General features: G+C 38.5%; 1 protein-coding gene across 7 annotated transcripts in view; it reads left to right on the top strand.

Moving 5' to 3' along the window:
- Positions 1-22,781, top strand: part of F8 (coagulation factor VIII) — a 189,326-nt gene that overhangs the window by 105,671 nt on the left and 60,874 nt on the right. For 6 of the 7 annotated variants that reach the window (XM_016944624.3, XM_003317789.6, XM_063804695.1 and 3 more), the window contains 7 exons: positions 13,502-13,655; positions 15,049-15,261; positions 15,548-15,776; positions 15,903-16,085; positions 17,821-17,937; positions 18,550-18,621; positions 20,040-20,125. In XM_016944624.3, coding sequence (XP_016800113.1) covers positions 13,502-13,655; positions 15,049-15,261; positions 15,548-15,776; positions 15,903-16,085; positions 17,821-17,937; positions 18,550-18,621; positions 20,040-20,125 — 1,054 coding nt within the window. Of the gene's footprint in view, positions 1-13,501; positions 13,656-15,048; positions 15,262-15,547; positions 15,777-15,902; positions 16,086-17,087; positions 17,163-17,820; positions 17,938-18,549; positions 18,622-20,039; positions 20,126-22,781 lie in introns of those variants that run through there. The other variant, XM_016944627.4, reaches the window with a different exon arrangement.

Genomic DNA, 22,781 nt, shown 5'->3' with positions numbered 1-22,781 from the left:
GGATCAAAGGATCTAAAAAAAAAAAAAAGAAAGACAGCAATTAACAAAATGACACAAGTATGACCAAAGTCCACTGCTTCTTTATTACTGATATAGAATATCTTTCAGATCTTAAGGGACTGATTAATTACTTGGGAGAGAAAGTTTGTGTTGAGAAGATTTGCTTGTGTTGCAATGAGAAGGGGAAGTCCTACTCAACAGAAGCTGTACAGGCACATATGACAAAAGCCGGCGTAAGCTTTTTACAGATGGTGATGCTGCTTTGGAATTTGCAGACTTGTATGAGTTTAGGAGTAGCTACCCAGATCACAAGGAAGGGGAGGACCCTAATGAGGCTGAGGAGTAGCCCTTAGGAAAGGACTTAGAATATGATGATGAAAGCATGGAACTGATTCTGCCTTCTGATGCCAGAGTGGGTCATCACTCCTTGATGAGATACTACAAACAGTGATTTGGCTTGTCAAGAGCTGTGGCAGTTGCTAAATATTGTAAGGCCATGGGCCGAGTGCTTCAGTAATAGAGAGCCCTGGGATAGACTGGCAACACAGGAGCAGCTGTTACATGAAAGTGAGACATGCATTATATCCAAAGGATGAAGTCAAAATGGATGCTGAAGACAGAAATGAAGAACAATGCCACCAAGCAGATGCACTTTAGGGTCCAAGTGAGAGTCTGAGAGTCTGCCAGGATTGAGTGATTGTCTGCTGCCCAAGTTTCCTCCTTGCCCTGAGGACCAGGGAAAGCCAGATTGTATGATGGACACTTTTGCTGCTACTTCACTTGCTCTAACATAATAATAAAAATGAAAATCTAAAAAATATTTTATTGAAGAATGAAGGTGAAAGAAATACATTTTCAGACAAGCATAAACAGAGAAACTTCACCACTAGCAAAAGTCCACTAAAATATTCTAATGTTATACTTGAGACAATAAAAAAGTGATACAGAATGGAAGGCATGAGAGACAAGATGGGATAAAGAGCAAACAAAGTTAAATATGTGGGTAAATAGAAATAACTATCATAAAACATGGTCAAATGTTTTATGAGCGTTAAGATACATATAATTGCTTTATTCACAGTTGGTTTGCTGTCATAACACAAGTATCATGAAAATCACTGCTAAATCTAAGCCAAAATTGGGAAAGGAAAAGGTTCATGTCACTATCATCAACGTTGGACATGTAGACTCAGGAAAGTTCAACACTACTGGCCATCTGATCTATAAATGTGACATGATCAACAAAGGAACCATTGAAAAATTTGAGAAAGAACCTGCTGAGATGGGAAAGGGCTCATTTGAGTATGCTTGGGTCTTGGATAACTATAAACTGAACATGAAAGGAATATCACCATTGATATCTCCTAAAGAAACCTGAGGCCAAAAAGTATCCTGTGACCATCATTGATGCCCCAGCACACAGGGGCTTTATTAAAAAAAAAAAAAAAACAACATGATTAGAGTGATATCACCAAAATGGTGGATAGAAGCAATCTGGCTTCACTCTCCTCCAGAAAAACCAAAAACAACTATTCAGTGTCTAGCTTATCACCAGGAATATCCCATAACTCAAAACAGAGGCTGTGAGGATCTGAGTGGCCACATAGAAGAGAAAAACTGCAAGCAGAAGATAACAAAAATGGGCCTGTTTAACTGCAGCATCCCCTTCCCAAGCTGCCAGGCACCATGCAGAAAAGTTCCCCCAGACTGACAATATGTACATCAGAAAAAGTGACATCTAGATGAAGAGCCAGCTTTCCCACCATCTTGGGTTCCTTTGCAGAAAAATCATTCCTGCCTCAATCCGTGGGAAGCAGCCTGATTGCCTCTAGGGTAAAAAAATCCTGAGGGCAGCTAGAGACAAAGGATGGAGGTGGGGCTAGCAACCCCAGCATGCAAAACACATTGGCTGCTCTTCATCTAAGCCAAAGAAGACACCAAATGAGAGAGACTGTTCAGCCCGTGGTTCCTCTGGACACAAAATCCTAACCAGATGTCTCACCCAACCAGGATATCCAGTTTGGGACCTCCCCCAAATCGGGAATAGGCAGTAATCCAAGCCGTTGCAAGAGCTGCAGCAAATCTGGGCTTACAGCACCATCTAGTGCCAAAAAAGAGGCCGTACTCTCAGAGTAAGGAAGCTCTAATTCATACATAACCTTTAGACAGGCATACTCCTGAAAAACCAAACTAAGCCAGACACAAAGACTGGAATAAATAACTTAGCATTCATACAAAGACATAGATATATGTGCATAAAAAACAAGAGCAAATAGGGAGCTATGACCTCTCCAAATGGAAACAGCATGGAGCCAGTGACCAACCCTAATGAGATGGCAAATTGTAGCTCTCAAATCAATAATTCAAAATAAAAGTTCTGAGGAAACTCAAAGAACACAAAAAAGCAACTGAGAAATTTATGAGATAAATTTAACAGAGAAATCAAAATAATAATTTAAAAAACCAGAAATGCTGGAGCTGAGAAATACAACTGAACGGAAAAAAAAAATGCACTGGAAAGTCTAAACAGCGGAACTGATCAAGCAAAACAAACAATCAGTGAGCTCAAAGACAGGCTATTTGAAAATACACAGTCAAAGGATAAAAAATAATTAAAAGGAATGAAGAACACTTGCAAGATCTAGAGGACTGCCTCAATAGAACAAATCTAAGAGTCATGGGCCTTCAAGAGAGAAAGAGCAATGAATAAAAAGCTCAAAGAAATAACAGAAAATATTTCCAAACCTACAGAGAGATGTAAGTATCCAGTTATAGGAAGGCTGAAGATCACCAAACAGATTCAACCCAAATAAGACTACCCCAAGGCATACAATAATTAAACTCTCAAAGGTCAAAGACAAAGAGGGGATCCTAAAAAGAGCAAGAAAAAAGAAGCAAATAACATATAAAGGAGCTCCAGTTCATCCGGGAACATACTCTGGACCAGATGAACCTACCTGACGTTTTACAGAACATTTTATCCAACTACTACAGAATATACATTCTTCTTATCAGCACATGGAACATTCTCCAGGATAGACTATATATTAGGCCAGAAAACAAGTCTCAACATTAAAAAAAATAAAATTATATTAAGTATCTTTTCTGACTACAGTAGAATAAAACTAGAAATCAATGACGAGGAACTTTTGAAACTATACAAATACATGGAAATTAAACAACATGCTCCTGAACAACCAATAAGTCAATGAAGAAATTAAGAAGGAAATTTATTGAAACAAATGAAAATGGAAACAACATACCAAAATGAATGGGATACAACAAAAGCGGTACTAAGAGAGAAGTTTATAGCTATAAATGCCTACATCAAAAAAGAAAGACTCAAATAAACCTGGTAATGATGTAACTCAAGGACATAGAAAAACAAGAGCAAACCAAACCCAAAATTAGTAGAAGGAAAATAATAATAATAATCATAGAAATAAATAATATTGAGAAAAAGAAAACAATATGAAAGACCAATGAAATTTTTAAAATGGCTTTTTGAAAGATAAAATTTAAAATCTTTAGCTAGACTAAGGAAAAAAAATGAGAGAAGACCCAAATAATTGAAATCAGAGATGAAAAGAGTCATTAAAACTGATAACACAAAAATACAAAGTTTCACTAGAAACTATTATGATCAACTATATGCCAACAAACTGGAAAAACTAGAAGAAATGGATAAATTTCTGGACACATACAACTTACCAAGATTGAACTATGAGGAAATAGAAAACTTGAGCAGACCAATAACAAGTAATGAGATTGAAGCAGTAGTAAAAAGTCTGGCATTAAATAAAAGTCCAGGACCTGATGACTTCACTGCTGAAGAAAAACTTACACCAATTATACTGAAACTATTTAATATTGCAAAAAATTGAAGAGAAAAGAATGTTTCCAAACTCATTCTACAAGACCAGCATTATCCCAATACCCAAACCAGACAAAGACACAACAACAGCAAAAAGAAAACTACAGGCCAACTTCGCTGATGAATATAGATGCAAAAATCCTCAACAAAGTACTAGCAAACTAAATTCAACAACACATTAAAATGAGTATTTGTCATGCCCAAGGGGGATTCATCCTAGGAACACAAAGATAGTTCAACATATGGAAATCAATAAATGTGATACACCACATTAACAGAAGGAAAGACAAAAACCATATATTTATTTCAATAAATGTCAAGAAAGCATTGAATAAAATTCAACATCCCTTCATGATAAAAACTCTCAACAAATTTGGTTTAAAGGAGCATACTTCAAAACAGTAAATGTTATATATGACAAGCCCACAGCTAACATTACACCAAATGGGAAAAAATTGAAAGCCTTTCCTCTAAGATCTGGAACAAGACAAGCATGCCCACTTTCATCAATTCTATTAAATGTAGTCCTGGAAGTCCAAGATGGAGCAATTAAGCAAAGGGCCTTCAAATTAGAAAAAAAGAAATCAAATTCCCCTTGTTTGTAGACGATATAATGTTATATTTAGAAAAACCTAAACACTCCACCAAAAAACTGTTAGAACTGATCAAGAAATTCAGTAGAGTTGCAAGAAGCAAAACCAACATACAAAAATCAGTAGCATTTCTATATACCAAGAGCTAACAATCTGAGAGAGAAATCATAAAAGCATTTTCATTTTCAATAGCTATAAAAAAATTAATATCTAGGAACAAATTTAACCAAAGAGGTGAAAGATCTCTATACTGACAACTGTAAAACCCTGATGAAAGGAATTGAAGAAGACACACAAAAAATGAAAAGGTATCTATCCCATGTTCATAGAATGGAAGAATTCATATTGTTAAAATATCAATACTACTAGATTTAATGTATTACCTATCAAAATACCAATAACATTTTTCACAGAAATAGAAAAAGCAGTCTTAAAATTTGTACAGAACCACAAAAGACCCAGATATGGTTTGGCTGTGTCCCCACCCAAATCTCATCTTGAATTGTAGTTCCCATAATCCCCACATGTCGTGGGAGGGACCCAGTGGGAAGTGATTGGGTCATGGGGGCAGTTTTCCCCCATGCTGTTCTCGTGATAGTGAGTGAGTTCTCATGAAATCTGATGGTTTTCTAAGTGTTTGGCATTTCCCCTGCTGGCACTTATTCCCACTGCCACCTTGTGAAGAAGATGCCTTGCTTCCCCTATGCCTTCCACCATGATTGCAAGTTTCCTGAGACCTCCCCAGCAATGCGGAACTGTGAGTCAATTATACCTCTTTCCTTTATAGATTACCCAGTCTCCAGCAGTTCTTTATAGCAGTATGAGAACAGACTAATACAGTAAATTGGTACCGAGGTAGGGGGGGCACTGCTATAAGGATACTGAAAATGTGGAAGCAACTTTGGAACTGTGTAATAGGCAGAGGATGGAACAGTTTGGAGGGCTCAGAAGAAGACAGGAAAATGTGGCAATGTTTGGAACTTCCTAGAGACCTGGAGGGCTCAGAAGAAGACAGGAAAATCTGGGAAAGTTTGGAACTTCCTAGAGAATCATTGAATAGCTTTCACCAAAATGCCGATAGTGATATGGACAATGAAGTTCAGACTGAGGTGGTATCAGATGGAGATGAGGAACTTGTTAGGAATAGGAATAAAGGTGACTCTTGCTATGCTTTAGCAAAGAGATTGGCAGCATTTTGCCCCTGCCCTAGAGATCTGTGGAACTTTGAACTTGAGAGAGATGATTTGGGGTATCTGGCAGAAGAAATTTCTAAGCAACAAAGCATTCCAGAGTGACAGAGCAGAAAAGTTTGAAAAGTTTGCAGCCTGATGATGCAGTAGGAAAGACAAACCCATTTTCTGGGGAGAAATTCAACCCAGCTACAGAAATTTATATAATTAACAAGGAGCCAAATGTTAATCACCAAGATAATGGGGAAAATGTGTCCAGGGCATGTTAGAGACCTTTGCAGTAGCCCCTCCCATCACAGGCCTGGAGGCCTAGGAGGGAAAAATGCTTTCGTGGCCTGGGTCCAGGGCCCCCCTGCAGTGTTCAGCCTGGGACTTGGTGCCCTGTGTCCCAGCCACTCCAGCTAAAAGAGGCCAAAGTACAGCTTGGGCTATAGCTTCAGAGGGTGCAAGCCCCCAGCCTTTGTTCTGTGGGTGCACAGAAGACAAAAATTGAGGTTTGGGAATGTCCACCTAGATTTCAGAGGATGTATGGAAATGCCTGGATGTCCAGGCGGAGGTGTGCTGCAGAGGCAGAGCCCTCGTGGAGAACCTCTGCTAGGGCAGTGAGGAAAAGAAATGTGGGGTGGGAGCCCCCACACAGTCACCACTGGGGCACTGCCTAGTGGAGCTGTGAGAAGAGGGCCACTGTCCTCCAGACCCCAGAATGGTAGATCCACTGACAGCTTGCACCGTGGGCCTGGAAAAGCCACAGGCACTCAATGCCAGCCCATGAAAGCAGCCAGGAGCAGGGCTGTACCCTGCAAAGCTACGGGGGTGGAGCTGCCCAAGGCTATGGGAGCTTGCCTTTTGTATCAGGGTGACCAAAATGTGAGACACGGAGTCAAAGGAGAACATTTTGGAACTTTCAGGTTTAATGACTGCCTTATTGGATTTCAGACTTGCATGGGGCCTGTAGCCCCTTTGTTTTGGCCAATTTCTCCCATTTGGAATGACTGTATTTACCCAATGCCTGTACCCCTATTGTATCTAGGAAGGAACTAACTTGCTTTTGATTTTACAGGCTCATAAACGGAAGGGATTTTCCTTGTCTCAGATGAGACTTTGGACTTGGACTTTTGGGTTAAGGCTGGAATGAGCTAACACTTTGGGGGACTGTTGGAAAGGCATGATTCTGTTTTTAAATGTGAGGACATGAGATTTGGGAGGGGCCATGGGTGGAAACATATGGTTTGGCTCTGTGTCCCCACCCAAATCTCATCTTGAATTGTAGTATATTGTTTGTAAAAATTCCTGCCTATCCAGAGATTTTTTTTTAAAAAAAACAATACTTTCTTCAATTTTCTCTTACAATTTAATTTTTTACATTTAACTTTTTAATACTTCCTGTAGACTAAAAGTTATTTTGGTGCATTGTGTGAACCAAAGATCAAAGTAGTTTTATTTTTTTCTGAAAACATCTATTCATTTTTTCAATTAATTGATTGTTTATATTAAGGATCTAGGAGGATCTAAAATTATGGAATTGTGGGCAAGGGCAATTTTTGCCTTACATTTCATGTAAGGCAAAATAATCCCCATGTGTCATGGGAGGGACCCAGTAGGAAGTGATTGGATCATGGGGGCAGGTTCCCCCATGCTGTTCTCATGACAGTGAGTAAGTTTTCATGAGATCTGATGGTTTTATAAGCATCTGGCATTTCCCCTTCTGTCACCTCTCCCTCCTGCCGCCTTGTGAAAAAGGTGCCTTGCTTCCCCTTCACCTTCCACCATGATTGTAAGTTTCCCGAAGCCTCTCCAGCCATGTGGAACTGTAAGTCAATTAAACCTCTTTCCTTTATAAATTATGCAGTCTCAGGCAGTTCTTTATACCAGCAGGAAAACAGACTAATACAGACCCTAAATATCCAAAGCAGTCCTGAGCAAAGAGAACAAAGCTGGAGGCATGATGCTACTTTATTTCAAACTATACTACAAAGCTGTAGTAACCAAAACAGCATGATACTGGCATAAAGACAGAAACATATGCCAGTGGAACACAACAGAGAACCCAGAAATGAATCCACACATTTAGAGCCAACTCATTTTTGACAAAGTGCCAAGAATATGCATTGGTGAAAGAATAGTCTCTTCAATAAATGATGTTGGGAAAACTGGATATCCACATGCAGAAGAATTAAACTAAACCCCTATCTCTCACTGTATACAAAAATTAAATCAAAATGGATTAGAGACTTAAATATACAACCTGAAAGTATGAAGCTACTGGAAGAAAACATTGGGGAAATGCTCCAGGACATTGGTCTGGGAAATATTTTATGGCCTGGGAAATATCAAAAGCACAGACAACTAAAGCAAAAGTAGACAAACGGGATTATATCAAGCTATAAAGCTTCCGCACAACAAAGGAATCAATTAACAAAGTGAAGGGACAACCTACAGGATGGGATGAAATATTTGCAAACTATACAACTGAGAGGGTATTAATAACCAGAATATATAAGGAACTCAAACAAGTCAATGGCAAAAAAGCAAAGGATCCTATTAAAAATGAACAAAGATCTGAATAGACATTTCTCAAAAGAAAACATACAAATGGCCAACAGGTATATGAAAAACTGCTCAACATCACTAATTACCAGAGAAATGCAAACCAAAAGCACAATGGATATTTCACTCCAGTTAAATGACTTTTATCAAAAAGACAAAAAATAATGAATGCTGATGAGGATGTGGCAAAAGGGGAATGCTTGTACACTATTGGTGGGAGTGTGAATTAGTACAGATACTATGGAAAAGAGTATGTATGTTCCTCAAGAAACTAAAAATAGAACGACCATGTGATCCAGCAATCCCACTGCTGGATATATATCCAAAGACAGGAAATCAGTGTATCAAAGAGATAGTTGCACACCAACATTTATTACAGCACCATTCACAATAGCTAGGATATAAAATCAACCTAAGTATACATCAACAGATGAATGGATAAAGACTGTGTGGTATATATACACAATAGACTTTTACTCAGCCATTAAAAAGAATGAAATCCTGTCATTTGTGGCAACATCGATGAGCCTGGATGTCATTGTGTTAAGTGAAATAAGCCAGGCATAGAAAGACAAATATCACGTTTTCACTTACATGTGAGAGCTTAAAAAGTGGATCTCAGGGAGATAGAGTAGAATGGTGCTTAAAGGAGTTTGGGAATGGTATGGGGGGGTGGGATGGAATGAAGAGAGGTTGATTAATAGGTGTAAAATGAAGGGGTGGCCTGCCCCTCGTCACCCACAGTGACGAGAAACACTGTGGGTGTTTCTCGTCAGGTGGGACGAGAGACTGAGAAAAGAAATAAGACACAGAGACAAAGCACAGGAAAGAAAAGTGGGCCCAGGGGACCGGCGCTCAGCATACGGAGGACCCGCGCCGGCACTGGTCTCTCAGTTCCCTCAGTATTTATTGATCATTATCTCTACCATCTAGGAGAGGGGGATGTGGCAGAACAATAGGGTAATAGTGGAGAGAGGGTCAGCAGGAAAACATGTGAACAAAGGTCTCTGTGTCATAAATAAGTTTAAGGAAATGTGCTGTGCCCTGATGTGCACGTATACAAACATCTTGGTGCATTAAAGAGCAGTATTGCCACTAGCCTGTCTCACCTCCAGCCTTAAGGTGGTTTTCTCCTTTCTCAGTAGATGGAGCATACAATCGGGTTTTACACCGAGACACTCCATTGCCCAGGGACGAGCAGGAGAGAGATGCCTTCCTCTTATCTCAACTGCAAAGAGGCCTTCCTCTTTCACTAATCCTCCTCAGCACAGACTCTTTACGGGTGTCGGACTGGGGGACGGTCAGGTCTTTCCCTTCCCACGAGGCCATATCTCAGGCTATCACATGGGGAGAAACCTTGGACAATACCTGGCTTTCCAGGGCAGAGGTCCCTGCGGCCTTCTGCAGTGTATTGTGTCCCTGGGTACTTGAGATTAGAGAATGGTGATGACTTTTTTTATTATTATTATTATACTTTAAGTTCTAGGGTACATGTGCACAACGTGCAGGTTTGTTACACGTGTATACGTGCACCGTGTTGGTGTGCTGCACCCACTAACTCGTCATTTACATTAGGTATATCTCCCAATGCTATCCCTCCCCCCACCCCATGACAGGCCCCGGTGTGATGTTCCCCCTCCTGTGTCCAAGTGTTCTCATTGTTCAATTCCCACCTATGACTAAGAACATGCGGTGTTTGGTTTTTTGTCCTTGTGATAGTTTGCTGAGAATGATGGTTTCCAGATTCATCCATGTCCCTACAAAGGACATGAACTCATCCTTTTTATGGCTGCATAGTATTCCATGGACAAGCATACTGCCTTCAAGCACTTTTTTAACAAAGCACATCCTGCATAGCCCTAAATCCATTAAACCTTGACTCAACACAGCACATGTCTCTGCGAGCACAGGGTTGGGGCTAGGGTTACAGATTAACAGCATCTCAAGGCAGAAGAATTTTTCTTAGTACAGACCAAAATGGAGTCTCCTATGTCTACTTCTTTCTACATAGACACAGTAACAGTCTGATCTCTCTCTCTTTTCCCCACAGTAAAATTACACTTAAATAGAAGGGATAAGTTGTAGTGTTCGATATTACAGTAGGGTGACTATAGTTAACAATGATTTATTGTATGTTTCAAAATAGCTAGAAGAGAAGACTGGGAATGTTCCCAACACAAATAAATGACAAATGGTTGAAGTGATTGATATTCCAATTACCATCATTTGATTATTACACATTGTATTAATGTATCAAAATATCACATGTATCCCCAAAACATGTACAATTATCGTGTATCAATTTAAAAATACATCATGATAGGCACCTCTCAGGTTGACTGTACTGTCCTGATTATTGCTAGTGGTGTTAACAAATTTGAAGCTAGTATCTTTAAGAACGGGCAGACCCATGAGCATGCCTTTCTGGTTTACACACTGGAAGTGAAACAACTAATTGTTGGTGTTAAAAAATGGATTTCACTGAACTATGCCATCACCAACAGAGCTATGTGGAAATCAATAAGGAAGTCAGCCCTACATTAAGAATATTGGCTACAACCGCAACACAGTAGTATTTATGCCAATTTCTGGTTGGAATGCTGACAAATTGCTAACATGCCTTGGTTAAAGGGTGGAGAGTCACCTGCAGAGATGGCAATACCAGTGTAGCACACCGCTTGAAGCTCTGGATTATATCATACCACCAGCTCATCCAACTGACAAGGCTTGTGCCTACCTCTCCAGGAAGTCTACAAAATTGGTAGTATTGGTAATGTCTTTGTGGGCCTAGCGGTGACTGGTGCCCTCAAACCCAGCATGATTGGTCAGCTTTGCTCCAGTTAACATTACAACTGAAATAAAGTCTTTTGAATTGCACCATGAAGCTTTAAATGAAGCTCTTCTTGGGGACAATGTGGGCTTCAGTGTCAAGAATGTGTCTGTCAAAGATGTTTATCATGGCAATATGGCTTGTGACAGCGAAAATGACTCGCCAACGGAAGCAGCTGGCTTCCTGAACCATCCAGCCCAAATCAGTGCTGGCTCTCCGCCTCTGTTGGATTGTCACACAGCTCACATTGCTTGCAGGTTTGCTGAGCTGAAGGTGGTTGATTTCCTTCTGGTTAGAAGCTGGAAGATGACCCCCATTGTGATTTTTATTGCTATGGTTTCTTCCTAATTTAGTCTTGAGGTCTCTCCCTTGAGAATGGTCATAAGCCAAGATAGCCACTTTCTAGGAGAGTCCTGACCAGGGGGAAAGTTAAGTTTGAGTGTGTCAGCTTGGTGAGACACAATGAGGAAGTAAAAACAAAATAAATAGTGGAATAGAATACTAACAAGTACCTAGAAATAAGTCTAGCTGAAAATCCCAAGACATTCCTTTTGTAGAGCTCAACAAGCTGATTCTAAAATTAATATGAAAATGTAAAGGTTTATGAATAGCCAAGTCCTTCTTGAAGAGGAAGAATAAGATGAGAGTAATTGCTGTCTAATATATTGAGACTTATTTTAAAGCTATAATAATTAAAACAATGTAGCAGTTGGTATAGGGATAATCAAACAGGTAAATGAAACAGAATAGAAAATCCAAAACTAGTCTAACACATATAGAAACTTGATTTATGACAAAGGTGTCACAGAAGTAGAGTTTCAATAAAATGCTGGAAAATGTTGGTATCTATACAGATAAAACATTACATTGGATTCCTAACTCACACCATACACAAAAATCCATTCACATTGCATTACAAGTCTAAAAGTGAAATATAAAATCATAAACATTTTAGAAAGAAAATGTAAAAGAATATATCAATAACCATAGGGTAGGGAAAGAAAGAGAATTGACATCAAGATACAAAAAGCCCTAGCCAATAAGGTTTTTTTTATAAATTCCACACATTAAAATTACAAACTTATGCTCATCAAAAGATAACATAAAAACAATGAAAAGATTAGCCACGGAATGGTAAATGTTTGCAATACATAACACAAAGGACACACAAAGGAAACTTATATAATAGATTTTAACAGGCTTCTCTGTGTCCTTCTTCTCCAGCAATCAAGGAATATATAAAAAAGCATATCAAGGATATATAGGGTACTCTTTTGATTCAACAAGAAAAAAGCAGATTATCCAAGAGAAAACTTGGCAGAAAAAAGCTTGGATAGGTGCTCCACAAAAGAGGACATCCAAATGACTGCTACTCATAAGAAAAGATGCGCAACCTCATAGAACATCCAAAAATGTAAAAACACAGTCAATACCAGATATTTATAATAATTTGGAGCAAATGGAACTCTCATACATTGCTAATGAAAATGGAAAATGGTCCAGCTGCTTTGGAAAACAGTGTGGCAATACCTACCAAAGCCAAACACATGCATACCTAGTAATTCCACCCTTATATATGTGCCCAACAGAAATGCACATATATGTTCACCAAAAGATGTGCACCAGAAGGTTATAGCAGGCCCATATGAAAGTGCCAAAGATTATAACAACTCAAATGTCCGTGATTAGGGTATATTCATATAATACTATACAACAATAGGAATGAACAAACTATAGCTACATATGATAATATAAATGAATCTCACAACCAGAATGCTAAGTGAAAGAAGAAACAAAGGAATATATGTAGTATGTTTTATTTACACACTTCAAAACAGGCAAAACTAAATATATTTTTAAAGGATGTATACGTAACTGGTAAAATTATAAAGAAAAGCAAAGAAATGATTATCATAAAGATCAGAATGGTGGTTACCTTCAGTGGGAAGGGAGAAAGTATGAATGAAAAGGGACATCCAGTGAGTCTTGTGGGTTGTTGGCAATGTTACTGATCTGGGTGATGATTGCATTTATGTACCAAAGGCATTTGTGTTTTATGCACTTTATTGTATATGTTTTAGTTCACAATTTTTTTAGTTCACAATTTTAATAGGGCTTTAAAAAGTAAAAAGAAAAGAGATCCAAGGGCTTGACCATGGGACTCTCTTATATTTGGAGTATGTTTATAAACTTTACATTCATTCAACATTCGACAAATATTTTTTGAGCACCTACTTTGTGCCAAGCACCGTTACAGGTGCTGGGAATACAACAGGGAACAAAACAGACAAAACCCCAGCTTTCATGGAACTTACATGCTAATAGAGCTTGGCAAGAGTATTTCAAGGAAGATGAAGTGGCTAACTATGCAAAATGCTTCTCAGGCACCTAGGAAAATGAGGATGTGAGGCATTTCTACCCACTTGGTACATAAAATTATTGCTTTTCCTCTGCTTTTTTTCTCCAGGGCTCAGAGTGGCAGTGTCCCTCAGTTCAAGAAAGTTGTTTTCCAGGAATTTACTGATGGCTCCTTTACTCAGCCCTTATACCGTGGAGAACTAAATGAACATTTGGGACTCCTGGGGCCATATATAAGAGCAGAAGTTGAAGATAATATCATGGTGAGTTAAGGACAGTGGAATTACAAGAAAATTAATTTTATATATTTATTTTCTTGCTGACTATAATGTATTCCCACTTTTGGAAATTTTTAAAGTATAGAAAAATAATTCCATAATTATCTTTGTGTACGTTCTATTTTTCCTATGTATTTTTCTCCTTATGTATTCAAATTATACCATGCAGAATTCTGATTCTTGTTTTTTTACTAAATATCACATCATAAACATTTCTTATGTCATTAAAAACACTTCCTATGTATGTTTTTAAAATACTGCATAATAGTCTATTATATGAATTTATGGAACCATAGTTTATGTAACCATTTATTTTGAACAATCTTTTAGACAGTTTCTTTTTTCACTATATAAATAACGCTGTAATAACAGTTTTTCTAAGATAAAATTCCAGAAGTGCAACGTATTTGAGCATCTTAAGAGTTTTTCTTATTAATTATTTGGTAATGGCCCTTGCACATTTGTCTTTCATGGAGGAAGTGCTTTTCTTATTGATTATGTTACCTTATATATTAGATAGTAAACCACTGAACATTTTAATGAGAGGTACTTTTTCAAGTTTTTGTTTTCTCTTAATTTTATAAATGATGGTTTTTGAAATAAAACACGTTTTAATTTTTAGGTAGTAACCCATCAATCTTTACTTTTTGACACTTTCATTGCTTTTATGTTTATAAAAATTCCTGCCTATCCAGAGATTTTTTAAAAAACACCTATACTTTCCTCAGTTTTTCTCTTACAGTTTAATTTTTTACATTTAACTTTTTAATACTTCCTGTAGACTAAAAGTTATTTTGGTGCATTGTGTGAACCAAAGATCAAAGTAGTTTTATTTTTTTCTGAAAATATCTATTCGTTGTTTCAATTAATTGATGGTGTATATTAAGGATGTAGAAGGATCTAAAATTATGGAATTGTGGGCAATTTTTGCCTTACATTTTATTTTACTTTCCATTATATTCTATGATAAATATGTATAATTTTTAATCTGGAAAGTAAGCCTTTTTTAAAAGATAATATGCATTCATTCTAGAATTTGTCATGAAGAACCTTAACTTACATATCAACTCCTGGCGTTATGGTCTCTTATAACCCCTGCAGTAACATTTTCCCTTTTACTCTGGAATTGCTTTTAAGTGTTTAGGAATTTTCTCCTTTGCAACTTTGAGTTCATACCTTAAATTTAGAATACAAAACCTCCTCAGGATTAGGTTTGAGTTCTAACAGCATCCATCTTCTGTACCACTTCTTCCAGGGTATTAAAAACTTTGATAAAGACCAAAAGACAGGTATTTCTTTTAGGGATGTAAACCCTAAGGACCTTAAGATCCTAGAAGATTATTCTTGCTTTTTTTTTTTTGTCGTTATTGTTCTGCAGGTAACTTTCAAAAATCAGGCCTCTCGTCCCTATTCCTTCTATTCTAGCCTTATTTCTTATGAGGAAGATCAGAGGCAAGGAGCAGAACCTAGGAAAAACTTTGTCAAGCCTAATGAAACCAAAACTTACTTTTGGAAAGTGCAACATCATATGGCGCCCACTAAAGATGAGTTTGACTGCAAAGCCTGGGCTTATTTCTCTGATGTTGACCTGGTAAGCAGGTGTCTATTGTGCTGACCACTTTTTGGTTTAAAAGAAATGGTCTTTGTGTGCTAAGAATTTTGGTATTTATCCTACGTGCAATAAGAAGCTTTAAATAGGAGAGTTGATCATTATATTTGTGTTTTAGAAATGTCATTCTGGAATCTACTGAAGACGATGGATTATATTTTTGGAAGGTGGGAGGCAGGTTGGAGTGGCATAAAAATTGATGAGAAATCCACTCTGGTTCATAGGTGAGAGAGCTTATACTCATAGGATTGATGTCTTCCCTCCCTAGGAAAAAGATGTGCACTCAGGCCTGATTGGACCCCTTCTGGTCTGCCACACTAACACACTGAACCCTGCTCATGGGAGACAAGTGACAGTACAGGAATTTGCTCTGTTTTTCACCATCTTTGATGAGACCAAAAGCTGGTACTTCACTGAAAACATGGAAAGAAACTGCAGGGCTCCCTGCAATATCCAGATGGAAGATCCCACTTTTAAAGAGAATTATCGCTTCCATGGTAATATATTCCACATCCAAACATTATCACTGTGAAATGCAGATTGCACTTTGACAAATGAGACTTGATCCAGGGACTTGAACTGATATAATAGATTTTAACAGGCTTCTCTGTGTCCTTCTCCAGCAATCAATGGCTACATAATGGATACACTACCTGGCTTAGTAATGGCTCAGGATCAAAGGATTCGATGGTATCTGCTCAGCATGGGCAGCAATGAAAACATCCATTCTATTCATTTCAGTGGACATGTGTTCACTGTACGAAAAAAAGAGGAGTATAAAATGGCACTGTACAATCTCTATCCAGGTATGAGCTTGTTTGTGCTCTTTCTTCTACCTACTCTATTTGTTGAGTACTTACTTTAAATGGTCTAGGCACTGGGAACACAATCAGTGAACAAAGCAGACAAGCTCCATGCTCTTAAGTAATACTTTTTCAAATGCTTTTTAAACCATTTGTTCAAAGCAAATGAACAAGATAATTTCAGATATAGAAAAATTGCTAAAAAGGAAATAGAACAGAATAAATGGATAATTAATGTCACAGTACTTTCCTAGGGAAAAGGAATTTATTCCTTTATCATTTACCATCTCAAATCCCATAGGGCACCAGTAGTCATCCAAAGAGTGATTTGTTTATGTATGTAACCAGTATATTGATTAAGCACTACTCATAATGTTGATCACAACACAATTTTATTTTGGTTCTCCACTGTCCCTTTAAAATAGGTTTGGCCAGGTGCGATGGCTCACACTTGTAATCCCAGCACTTTGGGAGGCCAAGGTTGGAGGATTGCTTGAGGCCAGGAGTTCAAGACCAGCCTGGGTGACAAAGCGAGACCCCCATCTCTACAAAAAATAATTAGCCAGACATGTGGTATATACCTGTAGTCCCAGCTACTTCACCTACTTGGGTGGCTGAGGTGGAAGGATTGCTTGAGCCCAGGAGGTTGACGCTGCAGTGAGCTATGAAAGTGCCACTGCACTCAAACTTGGACAACAGAGCAAGACCCTGTCTCTAAAAAAAAAAAACCATCCAGTTTAATAGCGGGGGTAAACTTTCCTTATTTCTTCGTAAAAATTCTGATAAGCCCTGTAACTTTTCTGCTCACCCTTAAGTAATAAACAGGACTAAAGTCACTTTATGTCACAAATACAGTTCAAATCAGAAATTACAATGTCCATCCCAAGATATTAATCAAAATTGTGAACTTGATTTAACTTCAATCTCCCCTCCTCCAACTTGAGCCTGCATCAGGCTGGAAGTCTGCACTGGAAAAGGGAGACATGGTTGAGTCCTCTGTTTCTGTACCTTGTGATGATCGTGCTTCCCCACAACCCCTTTATAGCTGCTGTTTTGAACTCCAACATGGATAGGTTAAAGGTAAGGGGATAAGATAGTTCTTACCTATTTACAGCTGGCACCATTGTTGTAAACTAGCTTAACACTGTTTGTGCCTGGCAATACTTGTTGACTCTTTCTCCTGCAGGGCACTTTCAGGGAACTCTTTAGAGACTCCCTTACGTGACTGTCATGAAATCCCCTTGACATTTCTTCCACCTTTACTCTGGGTGGTCACTTGTGACTCATTTCTCAGCCCTCAGTGTTCACCTGCAGCTTCTTGTTGCTGGGGTAACTTTACCCTTGTAGGCAGCTCTAGTGGACTGGATCCAGAGGGAACTCACCCTGACTTATCTGTTTCACAGAGTCCACATCTGGCCAATGGGAAACACACCTTTTGCTCAGAACGACCCTGGGAATGTAGGTCAATCATAATGCAGTAGCATTCTCCTGTCCCCACCATCAAAGAATTCAGTCACCCTGTTTCTCATCTCCTGGGGGGAGGGGAGTGGTCAGAACTCAATCTCCACAACCCCCAACTGTAAGGGTCACGTAGCAAGCACTTTGCGTTTGAGGGGTCCAAAAGTAGTGGAACTACCAAATTTGGTAGGTCTACTCTGATATTTCGCATAAACCAATGTATCTCATGCTCATTTTTTAGTGAAAAGAAATAATTTCTGTTCCTGTTGGTTTTTATAAGGTGTTTTTGAGACAGTGGAAATGTTACCATCCAAAGCTGGAATTTGGCGGGTGGAATGCCTTATTGGCGAGCATCTACATGCTGGGATGAGCACACTTTTTCTGGTGTACAGCAATAGTGAGTAGCAATGTGGGCAGAGGTTCCCTACCTACTCAGCCTACTTCTTTACAGCTTTCCTCCTTTCTGGAATGGTTGCTTGTGTCAGGAAATAAATACAAGCTTACATCATTATCAAATTTAAAACGAATATTGCTGGTAGAAATCATCAGAGTTCTCAGAGTAGGGCAGATATACTTGAAGCTTTGAACACTTTGTACCTGAAGCTCTAAATAATTGACAAAAAAAAAAAAACCACCTCATTTTCACAACTTGGTAAAGCTCGAAGATCTCCAGTAGCAGATTTTGGAATTTAATGTTGATTTAGTTACCAGATAACTTAGAAATACTACTTGGAAGAGTTTGGAGATTTAACCCTAAACAAGTAAGAGAGCCACTGGTCTATTTATGTACGGACCCCAGTTTCTTCAGCTGTAAAATGTGAATCATTCTAGCACCTGTTAGGATTAATTAAATGAACTAATACAGTAAAACGTTGAGTACAGTTCTTGGCACATTTAAACACTAAAAAATATTAGCATTTGTTGACGTTCTCCCATTTTCATTGACTTACATTTGAGAAGCTGAATTTTGTGCACTTCTAGTTACTGTGTTCCACCCGTTTCATTTCAGAGTGTCAGACTCCCCTGGGAATGGCTTCTGGACACATTAGAGATTTTCAGATTACAGCTTCAGGACAATATGGTAAATACTATTATTTTTGCTCCAAGAACCTGGGCTGATTATATCTTTTTTTAATAATCTGGTGGAGAATCTCAGATAATGAATCCATCTCCATGCTTCTATTAGTTCTATTCCATAAGTGCCTCTCAAATACATCTCCTCCTCTCCACTTCCCACTGTGGCCATCTTAACTCAGGTCACCATCATTTCTTACCTGGGCAATGACACTGCCTCCTTAAATATCCTCCCTACCTTCAGTATTTCTTCCTTGAGTCAATTCTTTTCAGTGCAGCAGGAAGCTATACTTTCCTATGAGCAGTAATGGTAAAGTTTGACTAGGGTCTATAGAGAATTCTCAGAAATTGTTTTAGAGCACTACTGCCCACAGGCTAAATGCAGCACACTGCCTGTTTTTGTATGGCATGTGAGCTATGAACAGATTTTCCATTTTTAAATAATTGTCAAAAAGACGAAGACTATTTCATGACATGTGAAATTATAAAATTCAAATTTCAGCATCCGTAATAAAGCCTTATTTTGGAACACAGCCACGTCCATTAATTTACATATCATCTATGGCTACAGCAGCAGTAACATAGTTGCAACAGAGACCATATAATATGCAAAGCCTAAATGATTTACTATCTGGCCCTTTACAGAAAAAGTTTGCCAACCTATGTTGTTGTGAGGTAAAAAAAATCCTCTTGAAAAGGAGGCGTGAGAGTTTTACACCAAAATAGTAACATTTTTCACTAGGTGGAAGGGTTACATTTTAAAATGTCTTTTATTTGTATTTTTACTTATTTTTACTTTTCATTTTCTGATTTTTCTACAATGAACATACATTGTGTAATAAATAATAGGCGGGGCACGTTGGCTCATGCCTCCCAGCACTTTGCAAGGCTGAGGCAAGCAGATCACCTGAGGTCAGGAGTTCAAGACCAGCCTGGCCAACATGGTGAAACTCCGTCTCTACTAAAAATACAAAAATTAGTCGGGCATGGTGGTACGCGATTGTAGTCCCAGCTACCTAGGAGACTGAGACAGGAGAATTGCTTGAACTCAGGAGGTGGAGGTTGCAGTGAGCCAAGATCATGCCATTGCACTCCAGCCTGGGTGACAAAGCAAGACTCCATCTCAAAAAAAGAAAGAAAAGAAGAAATAATATTATTATTTGGTAGTGTTGGTAACAAATTGCAGTATCAGCTAGTTAGAGGTGCTAACAATTAACAAAATTATAAATTTTAGAAAATAAAATGGACAACAAGGATAAGCAATATCCTTAGATAGTAATTGATACTGGTATGCCATAAAGCCTTTATGTTTTTCTCTATTTTCACCACAGCTTAGATTAACCTTTCTCAAGACAATAATTTTATTCTCAAGTGTCTAGGACTAACCCAGCTGAATTTAATCTCTGTTTCTTTACTTGGGCAAAGGACAGTGGGCCCCAAAGCTGGCCAGACTTCATTATTCCGGATCAATCAATGCCTGGAGCACCAAGGAGCCCTTTTCTTGGATCAAGGTTAGAAAATGTAATCAGTGATGGGAAATGTATCACATTCAATCAATTGCATTACTTATTCCTCTTGCAAGCTCAAAGGATTCTATGAATATGAGAAAACTAAAGAACAGAATGCCTTAATGATTTGTACAAAAGCAGTCATGAACAAAGAGATATGGGGATAGAATTGAGTATATTGATATGTCCTGTTTCTGTATTTTAGTCCTTCTACTGGGATTAGAACATCTGAATATTTTCTATAATATTGAACTCGTCATCTCTCAAGACAGTATATGTTATTATTAGATGCTTCCAACTGCCCACGTATCCTTAAGTACTCCAATCCCCTTTATTTTAACATAAAACAAATGGTTCACAAATGCAAACCACATGTGTACTTTTACATTTTCTGTAGCAACGTTTTCAAAAATGTGAAATTCACTTTAATAATACATTTTATTTAACTCAACATATCTGAAAATACTATCATTTCAACATATGATCAATGAGGCCCCTTCAAAGACAGACAGATGGAAACTCTTGGGTCTCTTCCATGCCTCACAAAAGCTGAGGGCAGCTTGGAAGTGCCTGCTCAGCCTCTCCACCTAAACATAAGGCTAGATGCCTTCTAGAAGCCCAAACAGGAGATGGAGAAAACATTTTGATTTCCATCTTTGCAAATAGCATGTCTATTAATGCCACAGCATTGTTTTGTAGACACTGCCAATTTTGACTCAATCTGAGCTGCTGTTCACTAATCCCTAAGTATTTTTTGTTGGTTTGTGCTTCTGCCAAACAACATGTTATGTTCTTCACCTTGTATTTCTATGGTTATTTTCAACCTTAAGTGTATCCCTATATAGAGAACATGTTTATCTATTTGGCCACCCTGTGTCTGTCTGTGCTATTTAATTTTTTGTAATAACATTCTTATTTGGGAGGGTGGAATTATATCTTCCTCACTAGATACAACCTGATAAGACTAGTAAATAGAGTGTCCTGTCTGTGCCTAGCCAATGAACCCTGAATGGTATACTCTGTTGTTTCCACTTACTAGATTTGGCCCATTGTTTCAGCTTGCCGATCTTCAGTGTCCCAAAGTATTTCCTAGTTTTTCCAGTTACTGATTTGATCAGTAAACTTTCTAATACTGCAGCAAAGTCATGATCAAAATATTGAAGTAGACAAGACTTCCTTAGTATGTGCACAATACAAGTCAAGCTGTTAAGTCCTTACTACAACCTTGTGAGGTAGATGTTACTATCATCTTCATTTCAGATAATGAAATTGAAGCATAGAGAGGTTATTGTGGCCCAAGTCACACGGCTAATAAGTGACTGAGCCAAAATTCAAATTCTGATAGTTGGGCTCCAGAACCCTAATTGGTAATCGTACTACACTGTTTCCGGAATGCTCCCTTTAAGTTGATAACCATCTATTAACTGTCACTGTTCACTTGTGGTAATTAAACCAGTTACAAATCCACCTAGTTATGTTATCATCTACCACTATTGAATCGCCTTATCTTCAAGGTGGTTTTGCCATCTGTCCTACTAAGGTCCAGCTAGACTTTTTATAGATCTCGTAACTTTATAAAATAAACCATGGAGATGGAGTTGAAAGGGGGTGCTGACAAGGAAGGGAGTTGGAGAAGGCATCTATTCTCGTGAGAAGGCCTGAAGAGTGCACAACAGCCTGGCCCCAAGACACAAGAGCGCTGGGCTGGCTTGAGGAGCACCAGGTGACCAAGACCAGGCAATGCACAGGGGGAAGTCAGCAGGCCCCATGGAGATACGCAGCTGCAGTGTTTGTACTTTTATACAGTGAAACTCATTACCACCTTGCTTACTTCCTAATAGAGAGATGTGTCTTGTAGTTACACTGAAACACCTGGCTGGGCACATAGGTGAAGCTGTTGAGTCTGTAATTGTCAAACTGCTCCCAGGTGCCAATTATAATGTAGAAGAGGCACAAGAAGATGAAGTGGATAAGCCTGGCAGTTTGTCAAGCATTCATCAGTTGTCAAGCATTTGTCAGTTGCAGAATGTAGGTAGGCTGCCAAGGCTTTATTGTAGCCTGGTTCTATTGCAGCTTTATTCTAGCAAGGCTGCTGGAAAATACAATAATCACTGGTCCAAGAAAGAACTCTTATACTCTATCTATATGAAGAAACAGTAAAAGTCAATTCAGTAGAAGTCATGATTTTTGTGCCTGGTGCTTTCACTTTTTTATGCCACAATACCAAGAGGTTAAAATGAAGTGTCTTTGATTGGGAATACCATCTATCTGGGAAAAGACAGGGCTGCAACTTCTGAAGACCTTGACACTCTGTCCTGTTACCCTGCTTCATTTTTCTCCTGCACTTATCACTACTTGATGCTATAAACAAATAAAAACATATATGATATAAGGTCTATTTCTCCTACTCAACTGTAAGTTCCATGAGGGCAGGGCTTTCTTTCTTGTTTACTACTCTATTCCCTGTACCTAAAACAGTGCTTGGCACATAGCAAGTGCTAAAAAATATTCTTTGAATGAGTGTATGAATGGAACTTACAGTCAGCTGAAGGAGACAGTTATTAAGCATAAGAGTGATGACCAGTCCAATTGTGTGTGTCAGGCATGTGTGAAAACGTGCTAAATTTGACTTGCTTATTAGGACAGTAACTGATACTTC

This window comes from Pan troglodytes, chromosome X (assembly GCF_028858775.2).
Source record: "Pan troglodytes isolate AG18354 chromosome X, NHGRI_mPanTro3-v2.0_pri, whole genome shotgun sequence".
In the NCBI taxonomy this organism is placed as follows: Eukaryota; Metazoa; Chordata; class Mammalia; order Primates; family Hominidae; genus Pan; species Pan troglodytes.
This window is presented reverse-complemented; position numbering and strand designations above follow the sequence as displayed.